The sequence below is a fragment of the Pseudoliparis swirei genome, chromosome 12 (genome assembly GCF_029220125.1).
Source record: "Pseudoliparis swirei isolate HS2019 ecotype Mariana Trench chromosome 12, NWPU_hadal_v1, whole genome shotgun sequence".
Taxonomy (NCBI): domain Eukaryota; kingdom Metazoa; phylum Chordata; class Actinopteri; order Perciformes; family Liparidae; genus Pseudoliparis; species Pseudoliparis swirei.
This window is the reverse complement of record NC_079399.1, coordinates 16525113-16550001: the sequence shown is the minus strand read 5'-3', so window position 1 is coordinate 16550001 and position 24889 is coordinate 16525113. Positions and strand designations below refer to the sequence as shown.

At 44.4% G+C, this 24889-nt stretch overlaps 1 protein-coding gene across 2 annotated transcripts in view; it reads right to left on the bottom strand.

Annotated features, from left to right (window-relative positions):
- Positions 1 to 24889, bottom strand: part of man1a1 (mannosidase, alpha, class 1A, member 1) — a 120024-nt gene that overhangs the window by 89804 nt on the left and 5331 nt on the right. The window contains exon 1 of one of the 2 annotated variants that reach the window (XM_056427602.1): positions 8671 to 8848. The exons of the other annotated variant lie outside the window; for it this stretch is intronic. Coding sequence (XP_056283577.1) covers positions 8671 to 8673 — 3 coding nt within the window. The 5' untranslated portion in view covers positions 8674 to 8848. Of the gene's footprint in view, positions 1 to 8670; positions 8849 to 24889 lie in introns of those variants that run through there. 2 annotated transcript variants of the gene reach the window in all.

The following is a 24889-nucleotide window of genomic DNA, read 5'->3' as shown; positions in this document are numbered from 1 at the left end:
TCAATTTCTTAAAAGCAATTCAAAGCGTATCCAAAACAAAAAAAAGACACCGAGGTCAAGAACTCCCTCAGGTGGGGCGGGACATCTCCCACAAAGTCAATGTTTTGCGGGAGGAATTAAACTGTGGATGAGACGCCACAGGAGGGGAGCCCTTTCCAGGTGTGACGGGTGCTCCCCGGGCACGGTGACAAACGTCATGAAGTGAAATACGTGTTCGCCGCTAACAAGACGACAACAAGGCCGATCCAAGTGGCACGCTCCCAGGGATGAGCAGCGAGGAACATCCAGGTCGCGTTTTAAATGTGGGCGGGGGCGGGGGGGCTGTGGCGAAAGTGAAGTTGGAACTGAACCCTCAGATGGTTTGTGTCGAGGGAACACGCTTGAGTGACGACCTTATGACAGCTGCACTCGGAGAGAGAGTGTGAGACGAAGAGAGAGGGCAGTTAGGTGACAATGTGGTTGTTGGGCAGATAAGGACTCAAAACCTGCAACACACACACACAAAGAAATCCATGGAAAGTCATTTAGATTCATTGAATTGATGTTCAGGTGAATTGGATTTCAGCTGAAGAAAGAATAGGCGGTTGTGATATTAATGAAAGCACAGAAGCACAACGTCCTCTCTGCTAAAACTACTGCATGTTCGTCTTGCCGAGGTTTGACTACGCTGTGCTGTTTCATTGAAGTTTGAATCAAACCGCAAACCACAGGAAACAGTCGGCCCTGCTGTAAGCCAGCTGACAGCAATCTGTCATATTTACATATGGCATACAGGCACACACGCGCTTGAGCAGAACATAAAAAAACCTTTTAATTTCCTCTTCTGTTCATTTCACGGCAGTTATTCATGTAAAGCGTGTGATTTCCTGTTTATCTTGTGTAAAGAAAACAGGACGAACAGCTGCTTTGGGCTCAGCTGCACTTTGGCCAGAACCAATCCGAAGAATGCATCGAATATGACGGGATGACTCGCTGACTCGTTCAGCTGCACGCGAGCGCCTGCTGATGCAGCCGCAGGTCCGTCGCCTCCCGAGAGAAGCGGGGACTTGAACAGGAATGTCGAGTTGTCAGGCGATACGACGACTACGCGTACGATCCCGACGACGTTCACCTTTGCGGGGAGTTGAGACGCAAGTCCACGAGTACAGGTCGGAGAGCTGAGCCAAAGCGCGGTGACTCATCGGCGGCCTTTAAGGCCACGAGGAATAAAGGATGCAAGAGAACAAAAAGAGAGAGTCGTGCTTCTGATTTGGGTCGAGCGGTTCCATGTGATCACCTTCTTGTGCGAGTTGTCACACGGCGGTTGATTCGTTGCTTCAGTTGCTGCGGGGTTGTTTACCAGGCCTGTCTGTTTATGCTATCCTAAATGTAATCTCTCCCTCTTTGTCCACCCCCTCTCTCGATGTGGGAATGAAAGAAGCCGTGTACACCTCTGCAAAAATATGAAAATATTACTGCATCTCTGCTCGGTACACGCACTATGCGAAGGAATTACTGCATTATTACATTCACTATGATGATATGGGGGGAGAAGAGATAAATACAAATAAATAAAACTAGAATGGGCACTCGGTAGAGCGCATACCTTCGCATATCACAAGCTTGGGCATTGAATTATGAAAGTGTTGGCATTAGTTGCATGCCAATTGGATACAAATTGACCGTTCTATGGTAAAAAGACGATTTCGACCTTTTCATGACCTTGACCTTTGACCCGATCAATCCCAGAATCTAATCAAATGGTCCCCGGATAATAACCAATCATCCCAACAAATTTCATGCGATTCGGTTTAATACTTTTTGAGTTATGAGAGTAACACGCATACAAATAAATAAATAAATAGCGATCAAAACATTACCTTCCGCATTTTCAATGCGACGGTAATAAAGCTAATTTTAAATCATATGTCCTAGATACGACCAGTATACATGTAAACCGATCTATTGTAGCGAACACTTTTTCCTCTTTTTTTAATCCCAAGGATGGAAAGGCGGGGGGGGGGATGCGGCTCCAACACATTAAGCTTCATGAAATAGAAATGACATTTTGAAACGTGCCAGACCCCGGGGGCTGCTTCTCTCTGGGAGGAGAGAAGGACGTCGAGAGGCTCTACGCCCCATGACACCACGAACACAGAGAAAGGGCTCGGAAAATAAGGCCCTGTGTACACGACATTATGAAAAAGAGAGAGACGCGAGGGATGAAACAATCGCTCAAGTCGGTGGAGGGGATGCTCCAGATTACGTGACACTTCAGCCTATAGGCTCACTTTAAAGCACACGTCAGAACCAACGCTCCAACGGACGTTTCGGCTTGCCGCAATACACAAAGCCCAGGGGAAAAACAATTCAACAACAAAGTGTTTGGAAGTTAAACGCATTATGAGAATTACCTCGTTAAGATCTATATTATATTGCTGTGAAAAAAATCTTCTTCTAAACAACTGGATTTATTCCAGTTCTCATGAACTACATTTTACAAGATGACACTAAAGACACAATAATGACTTCTTTACACTGAATAGAGCTTTAAAGCATCAGGATGAAACCGCCGCTAGCGTTATGCGTTAGCTCCTCAGGACAGCTAGCGCTAAGCAACACGGATTACTTGTCCATAAAGTAGTACTGCAACCTTTTTAATATGTCAAACGCTGTATGTAGCCACCCAGTCAGAAACTAAAGTCAACTGTGCCACTAAAAATAAATTTAAAAAAGAACTACCGTCACATTTTCTAAATGTTGGCATGGACTCCACGGTATTCATTCTGCTGACATCCCGATAACAGGAATGCCAAAAAATGGAATGCAGCCGCTGTAAACGCTTTTACTTTGGCCTGTATTTGAGGACTCAAACTGTGTGTGTGTGTGTGAGATTAAAGTCTTGCATGCAAATGAGTCGAGGCAGAAATAATTAGAATTACAAATGTGTGAGAATAATGGCCAGTAAACCAGGTGAAGCAATTTCCTCTGAGCCGCAATTTAATGTTGGTGAAATGAAAATTCTCTCCGGTGTTGGAACAGCAACCGAGACACGACTTTGTAGAATTGAAAAAGGCGAGAAACGGAGGACACCAAGCCTGCCACAAAGGAAGTCTGGCTGAAAAGGTGTGAACCGGTGGCCGTAGAGGCAGACGGGTCAAAGGAAAAGAACTCTGAGCCCAAAGTAGGCAATCACGATGAATCAGACACTTTACATCGCTGATGCTCATTTCCCAAACGGGGTCCCTCCTGCCTCCCAGGCAGACATTTGTTTCCACTTTGGTATAAAAATCAATTTGGAGGAAATTACCTGAGCGATGGAACTCATCAGCGCCAACATGATGAGGGCTTTTGTTGTCGTCATTAAGATTACAATATGATTTCATGGAAATTAACTTGTGCAAATTGTGCATCAACATTCAACTATATTAAAAAAACAACTTTAATGAGAATAAGTGGACAGTGTGAAGTAGGGATGGGCGATATGGCCTAAAATCCATATTGCGATATACATTGCAGCTATTGCGATACCGATATATATCACGATATATACTGTAAATCATAATAGAACCATTTCAGAACAGGTTACATAGACTCTAAGGAAAGCCAAACTGCTAAATGTATAAAACAAAAGAAGAAAGAAACTTAGTATGTCGTTTTGAGAACATTTATTGTGCACACATACAATTTTGAAATGAACATGAAATTAGTATAATACATTTTTTGAATAAAGAATACACTTCCAGTATAAGGGACATATATGTCAACTAAAGAACATGTTTACTTTCAAGTATAAAATTTCTTAACAGTAGTGCCATAGACAGTAAAAAGTGCAAAACCGTGCAGAACGCACCAAATGTAGGTAAAAAAGATGCAAAGAACAGAAAACAACAAATCTTAGGAATGGGAACTCACTGAGATTTTGTGTTTACACCGTTTTTCAGTTGTTACAGGTCTAAAGATTATTCGCCAGGAACACAAGCTTGTCCACAGTCTCTGGCTTCAACAGAGACCGATGGCATGTAACTATGTTACCACCAATGCTAAATGCCCTTTCAGAAGGAGCACTTGTGGCCGGGATGCAGAGATATTTCTGGGCAGTCTTGCCAACCTTGGAAAATTAGTTTGGTACAGCCGCCACCAGTCCAGTGGGTCAGTCTCTCCATCAACCTGCATTGTCTGCAGGTAACTTTTCAGCTCCACTTGATGGCCTTTCTGTCAGCGAGAGCGGCTGTGCCATCGGAGGCCTTTTGAAAAAGCTTCCCAGGCTCCGTTTCACCCTCTTGGCTTGCCTCTCAACAGGTACATCAGCAGCTTCAGCACCGTCAGCTGCAACTTCTGTGTTTGTGTGTGGCTCTGTGACCATTGGAGCTTGCACCTCCAACAGTGACTGAATTTCTGCCACCGCTCTGGTCTTCATGAACTCCTGGCGGTCATCAGCTATATATGTATCTTTGAACCGTGGGTCGACCAAGGAGGCCATATCCAGAAGGTCAACCGTTTCTGGGTCCGAGTACTTCTCGTTGAGGTACTCCAGGATGATTTTTTTCATGTCCTTGGTCAGCTCAGTGTCATCTTCAGCTGCAGCAAGAACAGTGTTATTAAAAAGATGGAGAACAGGTTTGATGTAGGACACACTGACATACTGTTCCCCAGACAGCGTCTGTGAATTCCAGCAGTGGGCCGAGGGTCTTGCTTACAGATTCCAAGACATCTGTATCTTGCCAAGTGGGTACCAGGTGCCTGGTTTTCCTGTTTGCCCTCAGTACCTGTGATAGGGCCTTCTCTTGTTCTAGCATCCTCTGGATCATCATCTGGCGTGAACCCCACCTTGTTGGTGTTTCTGTGATGAGTCGATGTAAGGGAAGATTGTGTTCTGCCTGGGCTTTCTTCAACTCTTTTCTTCTATTCCAAGAGTGTGAAAAGGAACTCACAATCTTCTTGCACAAGGCTACCGCGCGGTCGATTCGGGGGTCTTTCACGCTTTTTTCTGTTGACAAATTTGTAAGATATTATTAGTTAATTTAATCTATAATACACACACACACACCCACACCCACTGCGCGTCGGGGTCCGGTTCGCCCTGTCAGTGCTTATTTTCCCGATAATGACCGGCGTTCTGGACAACATTATCCCTTACATATATCATATAAGTCAAGACCAACATAACAGCGCGAGAGACATACGAACGTACGCTCACCACTTTTGTGAATGCCATATATAGGCCTACAGTAGCTTACATTAAGATTGCATGATAGGAATAGATCTATTCCGATTAGAAATATAATCGGATCAGAAGGGTCCATTTAAATTTTGCTATCTCATGTTAAAATATTATTATATTATGGACAAAATGTTTTAACCTACCGATGGCAAGGTGCAACCTGTGTCCGAAGCATTGCAGCCTGGTCCAATCATTCAGAGACGCGGCCTTGACCACGTTCGATCCATTATCTGTAGTGATGCACACTTGGCGTTCTTCTTTAAAACCCCATGACTCAAGCGCTTCCTTGAGTCCTTGTGCTATCTCCTCGGCCGTATGTTCAGAGGGGAAGTACGACGTCTGCAAACACCGGCTGCCAAGATTCCAATCGTCCGTTATATAGTGAATGGTCAGGCTGAGGTAAGGCTCCATGGTACGGCTCGACCACAGGTCTGTTGTAGTGGCGAAGTATTTCAAGTCACACAGCTCTTTTTCAACCTTTTCGCGGAGCTCGGCATACAATTTTGGCATCTCTGTTTCTGTAAAGTATTTGCGGCTAGGCACCTCGTATCGTGGATCAATAGCTCTGATCATGGCCTTAAAGCCGCGCCTCTCTACTGCTTGAAAGGGGACCATGTCCTTACACAAGTAGACCCCTATGGCCCTTGTAATTTCCATCCATCGCGGGCTCTTCCTATTGTAAGGTGTTCCCTTTGAAAATGATTGTTGGATGGAGGACTGGATCGGTTCCTGTTTTTTCTTTACTGCGTTCTTCGGACTTGAGCTTGGGGTTGGCTGCATTGCCTGGCTCTCATGGTATTCACCGATATGTTTCGTTTTGAGGTGGTAAAACAGGTTAGTCGTGTTACCGCTCTTAGCCAGAATTGTTGCCCCACACACTCTACAGAGTATAGCTTGCTGCTGCTCGTCGGTCCGCTTAAATCCAAACCAATTCCAAATGATGGAAGTTGCACCTTTCTTTTTCACCAGCTCCTCCGTTTGGCTTTCAGCCATATTTACTTAGATGATGATGCGTTGATGCCGGTCGCAGCTCGTGGCTCTTTTTAAATTTCGCGGTCGCGGACGATGCGTTGCAGACGGTTGCAGCTCGTTGTCACGGTCGCGACCGTGTCACCGGGCTTGACGCGGTGGGGGGCGTGGCCGGACTCCGCTGCCGCGGCGCACACACCGCCAAGCAATCACAAATCAACGGGACTATAAGAACCCCAGCTTGACACCCACGAGTTGTGGGATCATTGTACTATTGTCACATGCGTTATTGTTATACGTAATGTACACCCGCCAGAGGATTACTCGTTCCGTCAGCAGCCAGCCGATCATCCGTCTGCCTAGTGCCTACCCGTTCCTGCCTCGCGCCTCCCGCGATCACCGCCCGTCCCGCTGGGTCCACATCCGCTGGGTCCACATCCTGTACACATCGTGACACTCGTGGCACTTTATATTTCGCGGGTCATGGATAGATCGCGTCAAACATGCAATATCGCGATAGAGCAATATAACTAAGATCTCTATCGTAGGCCATTTTTTATCGTTTATATCGTATATCGTTTATATCGCGCATTCCTAGTGTGAAGTGGGTTAACCAGTTGATTTACTTGATGAACATACTGCAATTGTTGGAAAACAATGGGTGCAACTGGCAGAGAACAAAAAAGAGAGTTCTTTTATGAACTGGTCACTTTTGAAGTTTAGTATTTTGATTGCGTGTCTTCTTTCAGAGGAGTGGAAAGAACGCAAAATACACATGCAGCTGATTATTTCACTACACTTTGTCGATGTGCATCTGTAGATTTCTCCTCAATTCAACAAAAGAGAGTATGGCTCTCCTCTTTCAGAGCAATACTCACAAACTCGTATGCAACTCGCCGGATGGAGGAGTCAGCCGTGACACCGAGGTCAAGCCGTTAAACCCAGAACAAGAGCGACGTGCAGAAAACAGGTTTGTGTTGTGTCCACAACTCATTCTGTGTTGGAAATGACATCTAAAGACTCGGCCCAGAGAAGCCCCGACACGTGCCGTCTGACCCACGCCGTTTTGAAATCGACGAATCGCGTTTCCGCCTCATCTCCTCAAATGTTCCCACTGCTCAAGAGACAATACCCAATCTTGTGATATGCGAAGGTATGCACTCTACCGAGTGCCCGTTCTAGTTTTCAGAGTTTTTGTAAGGCAAACGAAAAAGGAAAGCCGTGAATATCCGGCATAGCTCTTTCTTTGTCAAGCTTGTGTTGCGTTTTAAGAAACACACGCTCTTGCGAAACTCTTCCCCGGATGAATGAAAAAGGAGTGCCTCTTCTTCCTGACATTTTGTGTAAACAGTGTACAGTGAGTAACAAACTCAATTTGTAATAAACACTGATTAAAATAAGAACAAAAGGTTGAAGAGTTTATCTAATCGGGCGTTACGTTTAACATCTTTCTAACGAGCCGTGCAAGCGAAGCGCCAAAGCGATTCGTTCAGAAATGTTCGCGGCAAGACAAGAAGTGAGACCGTTCGACACGACGGATTCACAACACGGCGGCCGCGGCCAACAAAGAGGACGCAATTCAAAGTGGCATGCGGCCGGTGATCATCAGGGTTCTTACACAATTTGACCAATGGATTACCAGGACTTTAAACCAAATTTCCATGATCAAACTGAAATCTCGGTGTATACATCAAAGTGAGAACATTTAGTATTTGAACAATGTGAATTCCAAAGCATACAGTATACATTAAATGAAACAAATGAATAAGAGACAATATTATGATTAAAAGAATAAACACTTGCTTCCCGAGCTATGGCCAACGAACTTTCCAGTTGAGGTGCGTTCACTTGCAACACGAAAAAGAAAAAAAGTGCGCCGCCAGTATGCCGGCTTATATTTTAAGTTTTTCTTTCTAATACATATTCATTATTTCAAACTCGGCATGAATTAACATGTGATTATAACACATTTCCATGAATTTTCCAAAACTTTTGTGATTCAAGTTTTTTCCATGACTTTTCCAGGCCTGGAAATTACCATTTTAAAATTCCATGACTTTTCCAGGTTTTCCATGACCGTAGGAACCCCGGATCATTATCTTCTGAGAAACAGACACACTGTTCAATGTTATTCAACAGCAGAGAGTGGAGGCTGGAGCGTGTGGAACGGAGTTTATTTGATCAGTTCACCAGCCAACATCCAGCTTACGGTTCATTTTTCACAACCTAAACTTTCTGCTTTTTAGTTCAAGCGGACTCCGGTGCACTGTTTGTTCTGTACTGCACTGTTTGTTTTGTTTATTCTGTATTGTATTGTGTTGAAATGTATATTTTGTGTAAGCACTGAGAGACACTTTACCTCGTCAAATTCCTTGTTTGTGCAAACTTACTTGGCCAATAAAACTGATTCTGATTTGCCTAATTGGCTTGTTTTGCTCAGGCTGCTGTGAAAGCTGCCCGTCGAACTGCCTGGAAAAAGAAGGTCGAGGTCCGCTTACCATCAAACTTTGTAGTTTTGACCACAGAGTAAAGGCCCCAAAACACGGCAGCGCTGTCCACCATTCACTGTCGAGAAAGTCAATAAAAATGTCCCATCGGGCCTCGCCGGGGTCTCAGATCCCAGAGCTCCCGACGAGCCGAGACCTGGTCAACAAAAACCTCGTTCCAATCGCGTGATCGTGTGCTCAACGGTGCTCATTGTTGATGACACGGTCAACAGCACAGGCCGACCTGCGACGCAACATCGCAAACTAATAAATCGATATTAGCCGAAGGCCGTCTGGGGAGGAGAATGATGAAATCGAGCAGGAGGGGTAAAATCTATACGACTGACTTACTGGTTGAAAACCCGTTTCTGGCAGCAAATCAACACTCCGGAGGGAACGCGCTGATCGACATTAAAAGACGAAGCGCGGAACACTTCGTGGCACTGATGACTGACGCTATCTATTCAGAACTGGAGCCATAACAGCTGCGACCCACGGGCCGCGGAGCCACGCGCATGTCCAACCCAGAGAGCGGGAATTGAAGACGCGTTGCTCTGAAAGTGTTCACAACATGGAAAGAACTGCGTCTACAACCCTCGAGTGCAGCTGGGGGGGGAAAAGAAACATTCAAATTCACTTCTGCCGTTTTGTAGAGAGGGAAATGTGATGGATACATTTTGGCCTTTTTATCTCACAAGGTTTACAAAAGATCTTCATGAAACAATGACTTTCATGGCAAAGTGATAAACACTCCCTCTCAAACCCCTGGGTAGTGCGGATATATGTGTGTGTGTGTGTACAACTGTATCAGACCACACACACACATTTATTGACTTGACCTTTCCCTCGGTGTGGGAAGCAGCCCAATTTGGTCTGACCCCGCCTCTTGACAAAAAGCAAACTAATGAAGACTTTGTGAAAGGTAGATTGATTTTCCGTCCCTCCCTCCATTCCGCCCGTTGGCCGCTTCGATGCAGCGGGAAGGAGAGAAGGCGGGCGGCGGCGACAGAGCTCATCACTCATTCGTTGAACAGGTTGGCAGAGACGAGGACCGGAGCAACGGGGGGGGGGGGGGGGGGAGTAACCACCGAATACGAAATAGCCAATAGAGGGAGAACATTTGGAAACTGCAGATTCTGGTCATTTGACCGAAATAAATTACAGATTTTATGTCTCCTCGTCGACATTTCTGCGGCTTTCGAACCCTTCTGTGACATTGCCCATGAAAAGAACGTTGCCAGGATCGGTACCGTGGGCGGGGGTGGAAGGACGCTCGCCAGAATAACAAACTCTATAGTCATTAACCAACCCCTCCTGGTCAACAAACAGTTGGTTAACCGTCCATAGATCAGTTAAACAATGAAGGGACTGATTTACATGTCTGTTGCCTGTTGGATCTCAGCCAGGAGAATCGCTGTCTGCTGCTGATCCAATCCCAGTAAACCGAGGCAATGATCAATAACGTTTGCATCCCACCCACCCAATCAGCAGTCGGGGGTGTCCAATTGTCATAACGCTTCACTTTCCCCATCCACTCCAGTCATCAATGGGGCGTTAAACCAGACACCTGGTTCCCTGAATTTGAGGGTATTTCTTCATCCTATATTTAGATTGTCAAATTCAATTCAATTCAGTTTATTTGTATAGCCCAATTTCACAAATTACAAATTTGTCTCGGAGTGCTTTACAATCTGTACACATAGACATCCCTGCCCCAAAACCTCACATCGGACCAGGAAAAACTCCCAAATAACCCTTCAGGGGAAAAAGGAAGAAACCTGGAGGAGAGCAACAGAGGAGGATCCCTCTCCTAGGATGGACAGATGCAATAGATGTAATGTGTACAGAAGGACAGATTTAGAGTTAAAATACATTCAATGAATATGACAGTGTATGAATAGTTCATAGTAGGCATATTCCACGATGGAGACCTCCACGATCCATCAGGCAGATGGCGGTGGGGAGGAGGCGGAGTCTCAACAGGACAGTGGCGAGCAGGAATTCCACGACCCAGACGATCCATCAGGCAGATAGATATGCCGCCTCATAGGGTCCGATGACCCCATGAGACGAAAGTCAAAAGGACTTCCGGGGAGAAAGCAGAGTTAGTAACGTGTGATTGAGAGATGAAAATTCATCCTTAAGGAGAGAAAAAAGAGGAGATAGGTACTCAGTGCATCCTAAAGCGTCCCCCGGCAGCTATAAGCCTATAGCAGCATATCAAGGGGCTGGACCAGGGCAAACCTGATTCAGCCCTAACTATAAGCTCTGTCAAAGAGGAAGGTCTTAAGTCTACTCTTAAACGAGGTGACTGTGTCTGCCTCCCGGACTGAAATTGGAAGCTGGTTCCATAAAAGAGGAGCTTGATAACTAAAGGCTCTGGCTCCCATTCTACTTTTTAAGACTCTAGGAACTACAAGTAGTCCCGCATTTAGTGAGCGTAGCTCTCTAGTGGGGCAATATGGTACGACAAGCTCCTTAAGATATGATGGAGCATCACCAATCAAGGCTTTGTAGGTTAAGAGAAGAATTTTAAAAGTGATTCTTGATTTTACTGGGAGCCAAATATGTTCTTGGTGATGATATTTTAACTTGTGATGATGTCATAATTATACCTCTTCTCCACGACAAAGAGGGACAAACTAGATTCTCTCCACTCCAGATCAATTAAGCCACACATAAAAAAAGGGATAATAAAGTGAAAATGTCATTTTAAAATGTTCGCAAATGTAGAACCTGGATAGTCCCAGACATTATTGTATTATAGTTTTTGCAATGCAATCTGCTACGAATAAAAGACTGCCTTCTGAACTAGAGTTTAAAACTGAATATCTGATACAAAGCCTGAAGAACATTAAACAGACTCACGAGATCTAAAAAGATATGTTTTGCGTCATTAATTTACCCGACCATTTAGAGGTTCAAGCTTTTAGCTGTTAAACCACGTAAGTGCATGAGTACACGCAGTTTATTGAGAATAGACTTCATTCAGTGCATTACTTTCACCCGACTCATTTAGTTCAGTGTTTAGAAGCGTATTAAAACAAACGGTATCCATTTGTACCACTTCTGAAAAAGGTCTTACAAGCTGTGGCTGAATATAAAAACACCTTTTTATACGTTGCAAATTGTGTGCGAAGGTCCTCCACTGTCATTCTCTTACATTATATACAACTGGACTGTGGTCTATTAATTCTTACAAAAGCCTTTTCTCTGAGGCTACTTTTTGTCCGTGTCATGAAGATCCACTGTCAGAGATCGAGCCCTTAGAAGTTCCCAGCTGGAAGTCTCTGAGCATCTCTTTTACCAGCTGGGCAGCCATCCACTGCATCATCTATAGCCAGATGATACGCATTAAGAGTCAAACATTTCAACTATAAGTGTGTTGAAGAAGTCCAAATCCTTACTTCTTTTTTTGTTTTTGACGAACAGATGGTAATGGACCTGTCGGCACAGCTGCAGGAGCGATGCTGGGGTTCAGCATCTTGCCCAAGGACACGCAGACGTGGACGAGCGGAGCCGAGGATCGAACCGCCGACCCTCCGATTGAAGGACGACCTCGCTCACAGCTGAGCTGTGCCTTGAATTCCATGTGTGCGGGTTTTAGTGGATCATTTGTCAAATTAAATACAGATCCGTGTCATTAACCGTGTCATGCAGTCTCATGACAGACGAGTAGTCTTAATGAACTCTGTCCTCTGCAATGAAAAGTCATACAAAGACGGGAACCGAGCAAGACCTGTGGTGGTACAAAACCGGATCAGGTCGTGCACCTGTGATCCGGCTGCTATATGAGAGGTAAAGACTCCACCTGGAGAGGGTAACGTGAGGCCACCGGCTTCAGTGGGAGGACAAGATACTCCCGCCTTGGTAGTGTGCATGCTGACTGGGCGTTGGCTTACTGGCTCGCTCAAAAGGAACAACATCTTTATTAATGTTCTTTCATTGAACAAAGTCAATAACATGCAAACAAATGAATAATATTTGGACAGAAAGGCGCAATTTGCTCTGCTTGTTGCTTCAATTGTTGCCATTTGGTAGACTTGGGGTTCACGGTCACAATGGTTAAATCATGTGAGGAGAAATCCACCCCCTGTGTGTGTGTGTGTGTGTGTGTGTGTGTGTGAGATGCAAATCAGATGTGGTCCTGTCAGAGTGCTTCACCTCTGATGGGATGGATGATGGTCAGATGGTTCTCCATCAAGCTGAATTAAATGTATTCAGATCATCGACTGCATTTAATGTCACCGCTCCGCTTTCAGTGGTCTATCGAGGTGCCCGTTTGTGCTTTAAATTCAGTTCCAAAGGCTTTCAATGCATTTAGGGGCATGAAATTTGTTTGAATTTGAAAGAAAAATTAACAACCACATAAGCTGTGATAAAACAAATAACCCGATAGAGCTTCAAGAACCCGCATAAGTAGATACAGACCTTTTCATCTCTCCCTCCCTCCTTTTGTGCCTCTACGTGTCTTTATGCTCGGCCTTTTCTCTTGTCAACTTAATGAATGTGTGTCCAACACAGTATTTCCAATTAAGCTTACAAAATTAGCTTTTATAAAACCTGCATATTGAGACCATTAAAATTAATGAGAATCAAAATGTGCAGTAAACAACTGTGCATAATGACCGGTATCACACACACACACACACACACCCTCACGCAGACACAGACACGTTTGTCAGAGTGGCTGCAGGATGCAGGCTGAATAATTTAGCGTGTGTACTTGGCTCTCTCCCCGGTAAATTGAACTGGGCACTCGGAAGCACACGGCCAACACGCGTGTCTGGAAGAAAAGAGGCAAATTAAACTGGCCACATCAAAACTGGAGTTTCAAACTACTGAGTTCAGAATGTGTCATATTACACATACAGCTGGGGTGCAGCGGGTAAAACTAAAATATAGTGGGAGCAATAGTGAAAATGGTGGATGAGTTCTTGAGCAACATATACAAAAAAATCTTGGAAACCTAAGAACGGCAGAAATTCCAGATGACTAATTGGATAAATGTCAAAACAAAGAGAGAATGGGGAGTTATGGCTTCGTGGATTCTTCTTTTTCTTCTTCAAATTTCACCACAACCCTCCAGTTCTCTGCCCCAGAGAACAGACCCGTTTGCTGTTGCTTAATTAACGACCTTTCAGGTATGTTGACCTTTCCTCACACTCACGCCGTCATGTTGCTTTATTTCACCTTAAATCACGTCAAACAGACAACTTGAGGATGATGAGTGACCTTAGACAGTGAGTAGCATCCATGAACAAACACTTAAAAAGGTTCTTGACCATCGGAGAATTCACAAAGCTCTTAATTGCAAATGTAAAGATGAAGACGTAGAGGTAAACACCGTTGGCTGTTGAGAGCCGTGTGGCGGCAACAGAAATGCTCTGAAATTAAACTGACGTGCCATTAATTCAGATGCATAAGAGGAGAAATATTCATATAATTGTTTTCAGAGAACATTGAACAAATCGCTCCTAAAAACTCATATCCAGACTAAAGATTTCCAGGCGCTCAGCCGATGTATATATGCAGGCCGCTAGAGCTTGTAGTGCTGGAATGCTAGTCACACAGAAAGAGGAGAAGAGGAAGGAAAGGGAGATTGAAGAATAAATGGAGTGTGCGATCGACAGCCTCTGATTCCCGGCATTAGATTGATTTGGATTAAGGAGAGAGAATCATCGGACCGTGAACACCGGAGCGCTGGGGACACGTTGGTATTGAATATCTAAGAGGTCTGAAGGTGCGTTCACACTTCAACCCCTCTGGAGGCTCACAGACAAAAGGGACTTTTCCAAAAGTCGAGCCAGCTCAAACATTCTTGGCAATCAGCCCGTTTGTGCCGACACCTAGAAGTTTGCATTTGGAAACTTTTTGGCAGGATGTGAAACGACAAATTGATGTCCTCGGCCTTTTGCACGGGCCGTTTATTCTGGGTCGACCTCAAGAGCGAAACCGCGGAATGAATAGGAAAACCGAGTGCACGGTAACACAACCCCGAATAAGAAACCACGACAGGCGATACACGGCGAGCCCAAATGACAGATGTGCACACAATGGGTTGAATTCTGGCTCACATCCCAGGTGATGTCTGCAGGACAAATAAAAAAAACAGCCTGTTGGGGAAAAATGCCACCTTGTCCCAAAAAAGAGAAGATCTACATGAACACAAGTCTTAAATTCACAAGCCTGGAAGCAAATGCTCTTTAATGTGCCAGAATAACACTCGCTGGCTGTAAATCCTGTTGTTGTCCTGCGGCGGACTATAAATGTTCAACATGTTCTGCATTTACGGTGCTATTTAAACTGATGTAGGGAAAATCTGTCTGAGGTAAATGTGGAGACGACAATAATATGCATGACTCGCAAGAAAATAAATCATAGTATTGAGTATTTGTCTCTTCGCTAATATACGAGTAATTAACCTTGAACTTTGCACATTCGTTAACGCCTCTAATCGAGACACGCCTAACCACTAAACTGTGTTTACCTCTTTAAGAGCTCAGATATCTCTAAATGTGCTCCTTCTCCTCCCTCGCCGTTTTACTGTGAGCCACAGCACACCGATCAACACTGGTTTTGTGCAAGAACAGACGACGACAACTTCCTTCACGTTGAGATCGGTTGGCTAAAAAAAAAGGAAAGAATTAAGTATGGCACGCACGTGTGCCACAGATTAAAGGTGTGGTCTCTCTACTTGGCTCCGGTCCAGGCCAGCTTCTACCGACGCTTCTTTTAAGTTGTTGTCATTCCAACTATTCAATGGAGGCCGTTCCTCCTCCCTCTAGCTTTGATCAAGTGAATATTTGGATGAGCTCTTGGCCCTGAAGTCCCAATGAAAGTGGAGTCAGAGTCCGAAGCTTCAGCACCGTGACCCACAGCGAAAACCCAATATGGGAACGCTCCAGTGTCACCAGGAGAATTTATAATCCACTCGTTCACATTCGATAGGGCCGCTAAAAAGTAGGCGGGCCTTAGAGTTCAGAGCGATAGTCGTCTCCACGCACAGCTCCCTCGCCTGTTGCTGGATCAGGAAAGAGGAAGAGGGATGAAATGGAAAAAAAAGGGTGCACATTTTCCACTGACAAGGGACAAAGACAGGGATTTGGTGCAAAATTACTCAGACACATATTTGCCATTTACAAGAGATGATTGAAATATAAATACAGGGACTGAGGATTCAAAGTGGAAAGTATTGTTCATTTGTATCGGGTCTTCAGACGATGACTTCAGAATGTGATTGAGATGCATCGTCACTGGTCTGTGTCCAGCTCCAGATATTCAAATAGTCCGTTTTCAAATGGTTTGTTTAGTTTGAGAAATTAGATAATTAAATGTTCACTAAACGGCAAAGATGTGTAAACCGTAGAAATACTAGTTTCAGGAAAAGCAGTGGTCTACATCCTCGTCTTCATCCTTTAGATGCATAACACTTGGTCGTAGGATCCCGCCGCATGACTAAAGCTTAAATACCAAGAGAAGAGCGTGTGGGACGAGAGAAGTGAGCTCACGGACAGAGTTGATCTCAAAGCGCCTTGGCCCAAGACGCTGCCGTGCCGGGACATTTTAACACCTCATTGCCCTTTGCCAACCTCTAGCACTCTAAACAGCACTCTAAAAACAGCCTTGGAGCGAAAAGCCAATTTGTACGTTCATATCACACGTAGCCCTGAAGCAATTGTGAATGAAACCAATAACCTCTGGATGCTAATGAGCTAGCAGCGTTAGTTAATGTTAGCTCTGAGCGAGACGAGACAAACTCGTCGAGAAGACGGCGCCTACGACGAATGGCAGGAGATTTTGCACGTGTGTGTGTGTCGTCTGAACGCAGCTTTTCTCGTGTGTCATTCTTCTTTCCCGTGATCTCTCAAGCTCCATTTGCCACGTCTCCGTTCATCCCGAATACTAACTGGGATCTGATTATCTCTCCCATCACGGCTCTCGCACACTTCCTGCAGATAAAGGCCTCGCCGTGAAAGGGGGAATGCATTTGTGCTCTCCGAAATGCTGGAAGGGTTTTAATGTGAAACACATGGGGGGGGGGGGGGGGAGAAAGAGTGGAGTTTCCACATCAGCAATAGGAAGTTAACGTGGTAAATAGAAGCAGAAAACACGTAGGCATCTCAGTGAAATGCACAGTGTCACATTTGCAAAGTACATTTCAAATAACACCTCTCAAATAAAAGTGGAAAGGGGCCTGGCCACTATGTGTAGGAGTTTATAATAAGAGCCTAAAAGCATTCAAATAAATGCATAAAACACTGTAATGTAAAAGCATATCTACTGTATTTATAGGATCTTTTTGTCTGTGTCAAGAGAGTCGGCGAGTGAAAGAGAGAGAAAAATAATAGAGTGGGAGAGAGAAAGGAGAAGTGAAAGCAAACGGGGGACACTCAGCCTTGTGCGCCAAATAAAACATGGTCACATAACATTTGTAGAGCTACTGGAATCTGTCAAGAGTCAGCTGACCACAGCAGGAAGAGGAGAACACACACACACACACATGGAAACCTGTGGTGTATTGATAGGATTGGGTAAAGAAAAGCTCTAAAAGCTTTCCTGTCATGCTGTCCATGCAGGAGGTCTGAGGGAGGAAACATACAGCGCTACAAGACTTCCCGTTGCCCGAAACCTAAAGAAAATACATTTCTCCTTTTTGTCCTAGTTCTAATTACCTTCGCATTGAAAATGCGGAAGGTTATGTTTTGATCGACGTGTATTTATTTGTATGCGTGTTACTTGCATAACTCAAAAAGTATTAAACCGAATCGCATGAAATTTGGTGGGATGATTGGTTATTATCCGGGGACCATTTGATTCGATTTTGGGATCGATCGGGTCAAAGGTCAAGGTCATGAAAAGGTCAACATCTTCTTTTTACCATAGCGGTCAATTTCTATCCAATTGGCATGCAACTAATGCCAAAATGTTCATAATTCAATGCCCAATCTTGTGATATGCGAAGGTATGCGCTCTACCGAGTGCCCGTTCTAGTTTCTATTGTGTGATGTTGGGCTTGCAGTACTAGCAATAAGACTCTTTGGACTTGTTTTTTTGACAGTGTTAGTGCACGTCCACCAGTTTATGTTTGGCTGTCGTTGGCTTAGAGCTCTCCCGAAGCTTAAAAACAACGAGTTGCGAGTGGAAGCGTGTCGACTGAAGCCTCAAAGGAGGCGGTTCCAATGGTGCGTAGAGGGAGTCGGACGGGTTATTGGTAATTATGTTGTTGACAATTCATTTAGCTATTTTAAGGCCCTATAAGTCCGGTGGGAGCTTCAGGCAGAGCTGCCACCAACAACACATGTTATCTAAAGAAACCGATGAAGTAATTTATCTCCGGTTGTCTTAACTGTAACCGTTTTAATGTGTTGTACGGCGACCTTGAGTGCCTTGAAAGGCGCCTTATGAATAAAATGTTTATTATTATTATTATCATCATCATTATCATTATTATTTAACGATTAATCTACTGATGTAAACAGTGATTTTACTCCCATGTAAATTAAAATCAACAATTTAATTGAAGTTAATACAATATGTGTGTGTGTATTACAATATGCCGTTAATGCAGCAACATGGGCCGCTGCACAGCTGGAGCAGCACGATAAACACACAAGTCTGTCACTGACACGGAGCTGGAATCAGCAACGTCTCCCTTAAAAACACTTGTTTTTATGTCATATTTAAAAAGGGCGCAGACAGAGAGCCCGATGGTTTTATGAGTGTGCGTGTTCATGCATTTACAGCTTCGGGGTCATCGATTACGCCGCCTGATGACGTCGAGCTGGCTCACAGTTTGACTTTTATCGAATGATCTAAGGCGCGTTTCAAAGTGCTATGATTCAAACCAACACAGCCTCAAAACATGAGCAACACATTAGGGTCATTTAACTTCCCTGGCACATTTTCAGTACATTAAAAAACTTCAATAATCAGTTGTTTGTTTTGCCTTCGTGCGTCACAACACACACAAATGCTCTTAAATTGTCGATACATGAAACGCACAATGCAATTCTGTCTCAGCTTCCTGACATTCCAAAAGGTTAATAGACAAACCCTTTATACGCCCATTTATCACAAGATAATATAGAAATAATAAAGTAAGTAAACCATGACTTTTTACAGTAGAGTAAAATATAGTAGCACCAAAGCTGTGGAAGCTCTGCCTGCAGCCCGAAGGTTTTCAGATTCAATAGTGTCATTAAAACTCTCAAAACATACTTGTCTACACTGGCATTTGATTTAAATATTCAAAGGCCGGCTTTTTATCTTCTGTTTGTTCATTTATTTTATTGCACCATTTTTGACTGTGTATTGCACTTTGACCTTTTAACTTTTAATATGTGTTGGCCCCCGTTATTAAATTTTTTATAATAGACTACTGTTCTGCACTTTGTCTGTGATACGTGTAATATAAATAAACTTTATTACTTACTTATGTGTCTCTAAATATGAAAACTAAATGTCTCCAAAACATTATGATTTATTTAGATTTGGGTTTTAAATACAGTATATTTCTGTCAATGTTTACTTTAGCTTTACTCAATATCATGATTTTTCTCTTTTTTAAATGAGGAAAAGGCTTCGCTTTCAACAAAGTACTGCAGAAAACCCAGCGAAGCGCTCCGCGTGTCTTTCAGTTGGTATAATGTAAAGTATATGTATAGTTTCACGAAGGGCCCACCCACGCTTTAAGGCTTGCTCGCGTCTTGACCTGCAGCGCAAACACGAGGAAATGGTGATACCGATCCATCTCATTTGTTTTGCTCCAAGCTTTCTCCAAATCAATGCTCAATGACTATGCATGAGCCGGCTCGGAGCTGGAAGGGTAGCTCCAGTAACGGCAGCGTGGCGCTAGATCAGGGGTCGGGAACCTATGGCTCGCGAGCCATATATGGCTCTTCTGGTGACGACAGACAATTTCGAGAAAAAGAAGAAAAAAAATCTCCGCCCGCCCCCCTGTAATGTTCTCTATCGCGCCAGATTATAGCAGAAGTAATGTCAGGTCCTTTTCTTAAAGACGTCTTTGTTCTTTTATTAAACTAAACGTCTGTTATTGATCGTCTCTAACCAGCAGCATGTCACTCTGTCTCTACGTGTCGCGGTAACACTTCTCGGCTCGCCGTCTCGCGCCGCAGAGCTCCGATGCCGGCGTGTGCGCGCATCGGGGCGGAGCAAAGAAAAAGTCATTTATTATACATTAACAATACTATATGGCTCTCAATGAAAAATATTTAGAAATATTTGGCTTTTATGGCTCTCCCAGTCAAAAAGGTTCCTGACCCCCGCGCTAGATGTACCTCCGGGATGGATGCGGCCCACGGGCAATAACGCTTCATATCCCACCGTCTCAGGCCTGTGGCGTGTGGGATGCGGGGGCCATCTTTTAGTCAGTCACTATGAAATCTATATTCCCTCCCGGCGAGCCAGGAGGCAACGGACACGTGACCTGGAATGAGTCGACGTATCCTCATCCTCGGCCCCTCCCCAAAAACAACCCCCCATCCACGCCGACTTCAAAAGAGCCGCTCTGTAACAATCCATAATAATGTATGAAATTCAAATAACTAAAGCCTTACGGGCTACCCACTCGGACTATACATTTACTGTGACTTTATTATGCTATTATAATATACATTATTGGATATTGTAGCCAGCACCCTGGCCTGAGGGTACAGGTACTGCAAGATGTGTCTTTACAGTGGAGACTGTGGACATCTGGATTTATTACAGTCGCCGACAATCTCTGGTTAATATCCAAACTCATAACTTCGACCCTCCACGTCTTCAACTAAGTTGTGAAAGTTTCTTTCAATATCATATTATGGTGTATCAAACTGGAGGTCCCGTGCTCGATATAAAATGATAATCTGAATCCGATAGATACGGTTAACAATATTTAATGGCAAGAAGTCTAAGCAGTAAATTGAAGCTACGATCGTCGGGCCGACCGGAATATTACGCCACAGACTAACAGCAAAGTAGCTGATAAGGAACTGTCTTGTAACCTTCCGACCGTCTAGAGAACAAACTCACCCTTTCCACCCGTATTTATTAGTAACGGCATTCACACCTCTTAATCCTAAAAGTTAGTTCCATTGGTCAGTTCAGAATGCTACACTTCTGTTGGCTTACGGCCAGGTCATAAAATAGGTCATAAAATAGCCGGGTCAAACGTCATGATCCCGCGACCAATATTAGTTCCGGTCAGCTGCGTGATGAAAGTTCCCTTTCACAATAAAAGTCCGACATGTCACTCTCCTGCTTCAAGCAACGTCACAGACTTCAACCGGCTTCCAACTCATGTGTCAACATTGAAACAATAAACTAACTTTCATTCTCATGCGGCATACATATAATCATAAACACACATACAATTATAAACATTACTTCTGCCATTGACATATACAAAGAGTAGACATTACCCCTATGCTTCATAACACAACAACAATATCAATATTCTCCCTAATATTTCCGATGATAATATCTTGCTATATGTGTTAATTTAAAGCACAAATGTTCCCTATGTACATGTGCAAAGTCAAAATGACCTATTACAACTAAACAATCATCATTCAAGAACAAATGCAATGATGGCTTTTTCATTTGAAAGCCTTTCCCTGAATAGAACATTACTAAATCATGAAATGAATTAAGTGGCAACCGCCACATCAAAGGCCTTTCTGATCCAAAACACTGATTCGGGTCTTCTGGAATCAGACGGACTGTCGATCGAGTTATTCTCACCTGTACTTTATCAACTCAAACCGGAAAACAAGCCAATAGCTTGCACGCACCCCAACCAGCACGTTCTTTCAATATAGTATGAACCATGCAGCTTTTATGCCACAAGTGGCAGATTGCTCTCCCGTGATTTGTGTAGATTTAGAAAAGAACCAGATGCTAGTTTCCCTTTTCCCTGCAGAGCGGTTTAATCAAATGATAATGCAAGAACAGATGCAACGGGTTTTTTTAAGAACTCAACTGCCGAGCATGCGTTCTGTTCGAAAACCACCGTTGAGCCCACGCTGTTGCTAACTCGCTGCATAACCGTTACCAATTTTTTTGAGAAAAAAAAGGGGAAAAAAGCGACGTAGGAGAGGGAACCTACTGTTGCGGAGCGTTTAACCACGACTCACTCAAAAATCCACAAAAGAACAGCCTAGAACAGGAGTCGTGAACCCATGGCTCGCGAGCCAAATATGGCTCTTCTGGTGACGGCATATGGCTCCCAGACAATTGAGTTAAAAAAAAAAAAAATCTCCGCCCACCCCCCTGTAATTTTCTCTATCGCGCCAGATTACAGCAGAAGTAATGTCAGGTCCTTTTCTTAAAGACGTCTTTGTTCTTTTATTAAACTAAACATCTGTTATTGATCGTCTACACAGCAGCATGTCACTCTGTCTCTAGTGTCACTTCTCGGCTCTCCGTCTCGCGCGCCGCAGAGCTCCGATGCCGGCGTGTGAATTCTCGATAACTTTACTAAACATAACCTTTGAAAATTATCAGGGTTGTGGACAGAGATCCCAGTCTCCATTAGCACTCACACAAGTACATCCGTGTACATGTAGAGCCCTCTGCAGGAGTGCTCGTCATTAGCCACAGCTATTATAGCCATCAGACAATTAAAGAAAGCACCTAAAGGGGTAAGCATCACACACACACACACACACACACACAAAGAAAGGAAGAACAGAAGCAGGACCAGGGAACCAGAGACAATTAGTTTAAACGGTCAATACCAAAATGGGACTTAAAGGCTGCCAAGTTAACCCGAAAAACAGACAGATAATTTATTTCAGGCTCCGATGGTTGCCGAAGCAGCAAAATGGCTTATATTTGTTCGCCTGCACACACTTATGAACTGTGGAAAAAACAATCACGTCTGGAGAGAGCGAAAAAACAAAAACTGATCTGTAGCCTGAAGACGGGAGGGAGTGTGGAGATATTTTACATCTCCTGTATACATGTTACTTAAGACTGATAACATTGTATGTGATGCAGTTTATGAGAGGTCTCAACAATGTATTAGTATATATTTCCAGTTTTGTGGTAGAATTACACACTGATACTCACAGATGAACTCTGACTGGACACATGCTAGTTGAACAGGTGTAGCTGGTTGACCAGTGAGGTCACCTCTTTCCTATATAGAGATCAATGTCTTCTCTTTGTTCTGACCTATATATGGAATTATGTTTCATATGCCGGTGCTCAGCATCGCTCCCTGGAATGTAAATAACTTTCTTCAGAGAGTCGATGAAATTCTACAGCAAACTGAGCTCTTCCTCCCATGATTCATGTTCAATAAAGAATTCTTTGAAATTGATCTCCGACTCCAGCCTCATCTGTGACCAGTCTGTTCACCGAAGATAAACCACCACAGGAGATGGAGTTGATGTTTCATCTTTGCTCGCCAGTTGGCTTTGGCCCAGGAGGAGAAACCTTTACAAATAACCAGCCTCTAATCCACGACTCTCTGAACTGTGTGTGTGTGTGTGTGTGTGTGTGTGTGTGTGTGTGTCGCTTACAGATCCCCCTTTGTAAGCGTGTTTGTGCATTTCCAAGAAGAAGAAGAGTTGCTGACAGAGGTGACGGGCTTTAGGATGGTGAGCTGAAAGGACTAAATGCTGCAGACGCGCTGTCCTGATGGTCGGTCAAATGACCATTTGCATCTCATCTGCATACGTAAGAGGCAACGAGCTCCAATCTCTCTCTTTCGCTCTCCATCTCTCAAAAGAAGAACGCTGCCACAACGATAACGGCCTCAGGAGGGGTTCTCAGAGCAAATTTCAGTTCCGTGTCATTTCGCAGCTCATGGTCGTCCTGTAACCACGAGGTCGCCGGTTCGACCCCTGCTCTCCCCAAAGCTGCGTGTCGAAGTGTCCTTGAGCAAGACACTGAGGGCTGCAACAACGAATCGATAACATTCGATAATTAAAAGAGTTGGAAGCTAATTTCATTATCGATGCGTTGTGCCGCGCGACGATTACGCCGCTCAATAAGTCACGGAGATGTTCGAGTACAAACGGAAACCGTCGAGTGTGGAGCGGCGGTAGAGGAAAGACCATCGGAGAGACCCGTCATGTTGTTCTGAAACACACGGCGGAGGCAGAGAAACACGCACGACCTTCGTCACGCAAGGACCCAAGTCATCCACTGAATACACTTTTTAAAAAGTGTGTAAATTACAAGATGTGCAAAAGCAACATGTCATGGCACGGGATTACTACGGTGATGATTCAGCACCGACGACGTCAACACGTTGGCGTTTAAAATGCAGTGTGTGAAAATGACGGGAAGTAAAGTGTGTTCCGGAGACCATGGACTCCCATTTGATTGCGACAGGATATTTCACAACTTTCCATAACTGTAGGACAAACGTTAAAATACAAGGCTTTGTCCATTCCTTGGTCGTCGGTCTGGAACTCCAGCACAGATACCCCTTTTCATACAGGAAGTGTGAAAATGACGCACAAGGAACAAAGCCACAAGCTCATCTCTGCTCCTGGTCACCGTTCAGAGAAATCCACGAGTTCACGACTAAACCACAGCATTACACACACACACATCTTGAAAGGAGGCACCTTTGTTTCCAAAGCAGTTGACCGTGGTCGGCTGGAGGGTCACTAGGTTGCCCATTAACCTCGTTCAGACTGACCGCTAACGAGGGTCAAATGGGTGAAAACGAGTGGTGAAATGAATCACAGAAACACACATTTCACCGATTCACATCATGCAACTTGTGAAAAGATTATTTTGGACAGAACTCTTTCCTATCGCTGACACATTTCACAAATTCCCCGATGGAAAAAAAAAACATTGCTCGATATATCTCATAATATTCCAGGGTTGCAACCCTGAGATGCAATCTACTGCGAGCTGGTGAGAAACATGTTCCTACCGGAGGGGGAAGTAGTTTACCGTGTCAAATAACGCAGGTGTTCTCGCATCCAGCATCGACCGACCCCATCGACCTTCATTTCTGCCGTTTATCAGCCGAGGGGGTTTTATTATCCCCCCCCCCCCCCCCACCACCACCTCCCGCTCCCACCAAGCGAACACCCCGCCCTCTGGACTGCGGGGAGGAGGGACTCTCTCGAGGGCCTTTGAGTTGAAGCAGACACAGATTGGGCTGATTGTGGCGGTCCCTCGCAACTCTCCCTGGATAACTGGGTCAGAAGGTGGCGAGTTTGAGGAAGAGGCGCCTGCTCCAGAGCCTCGTCTTCAA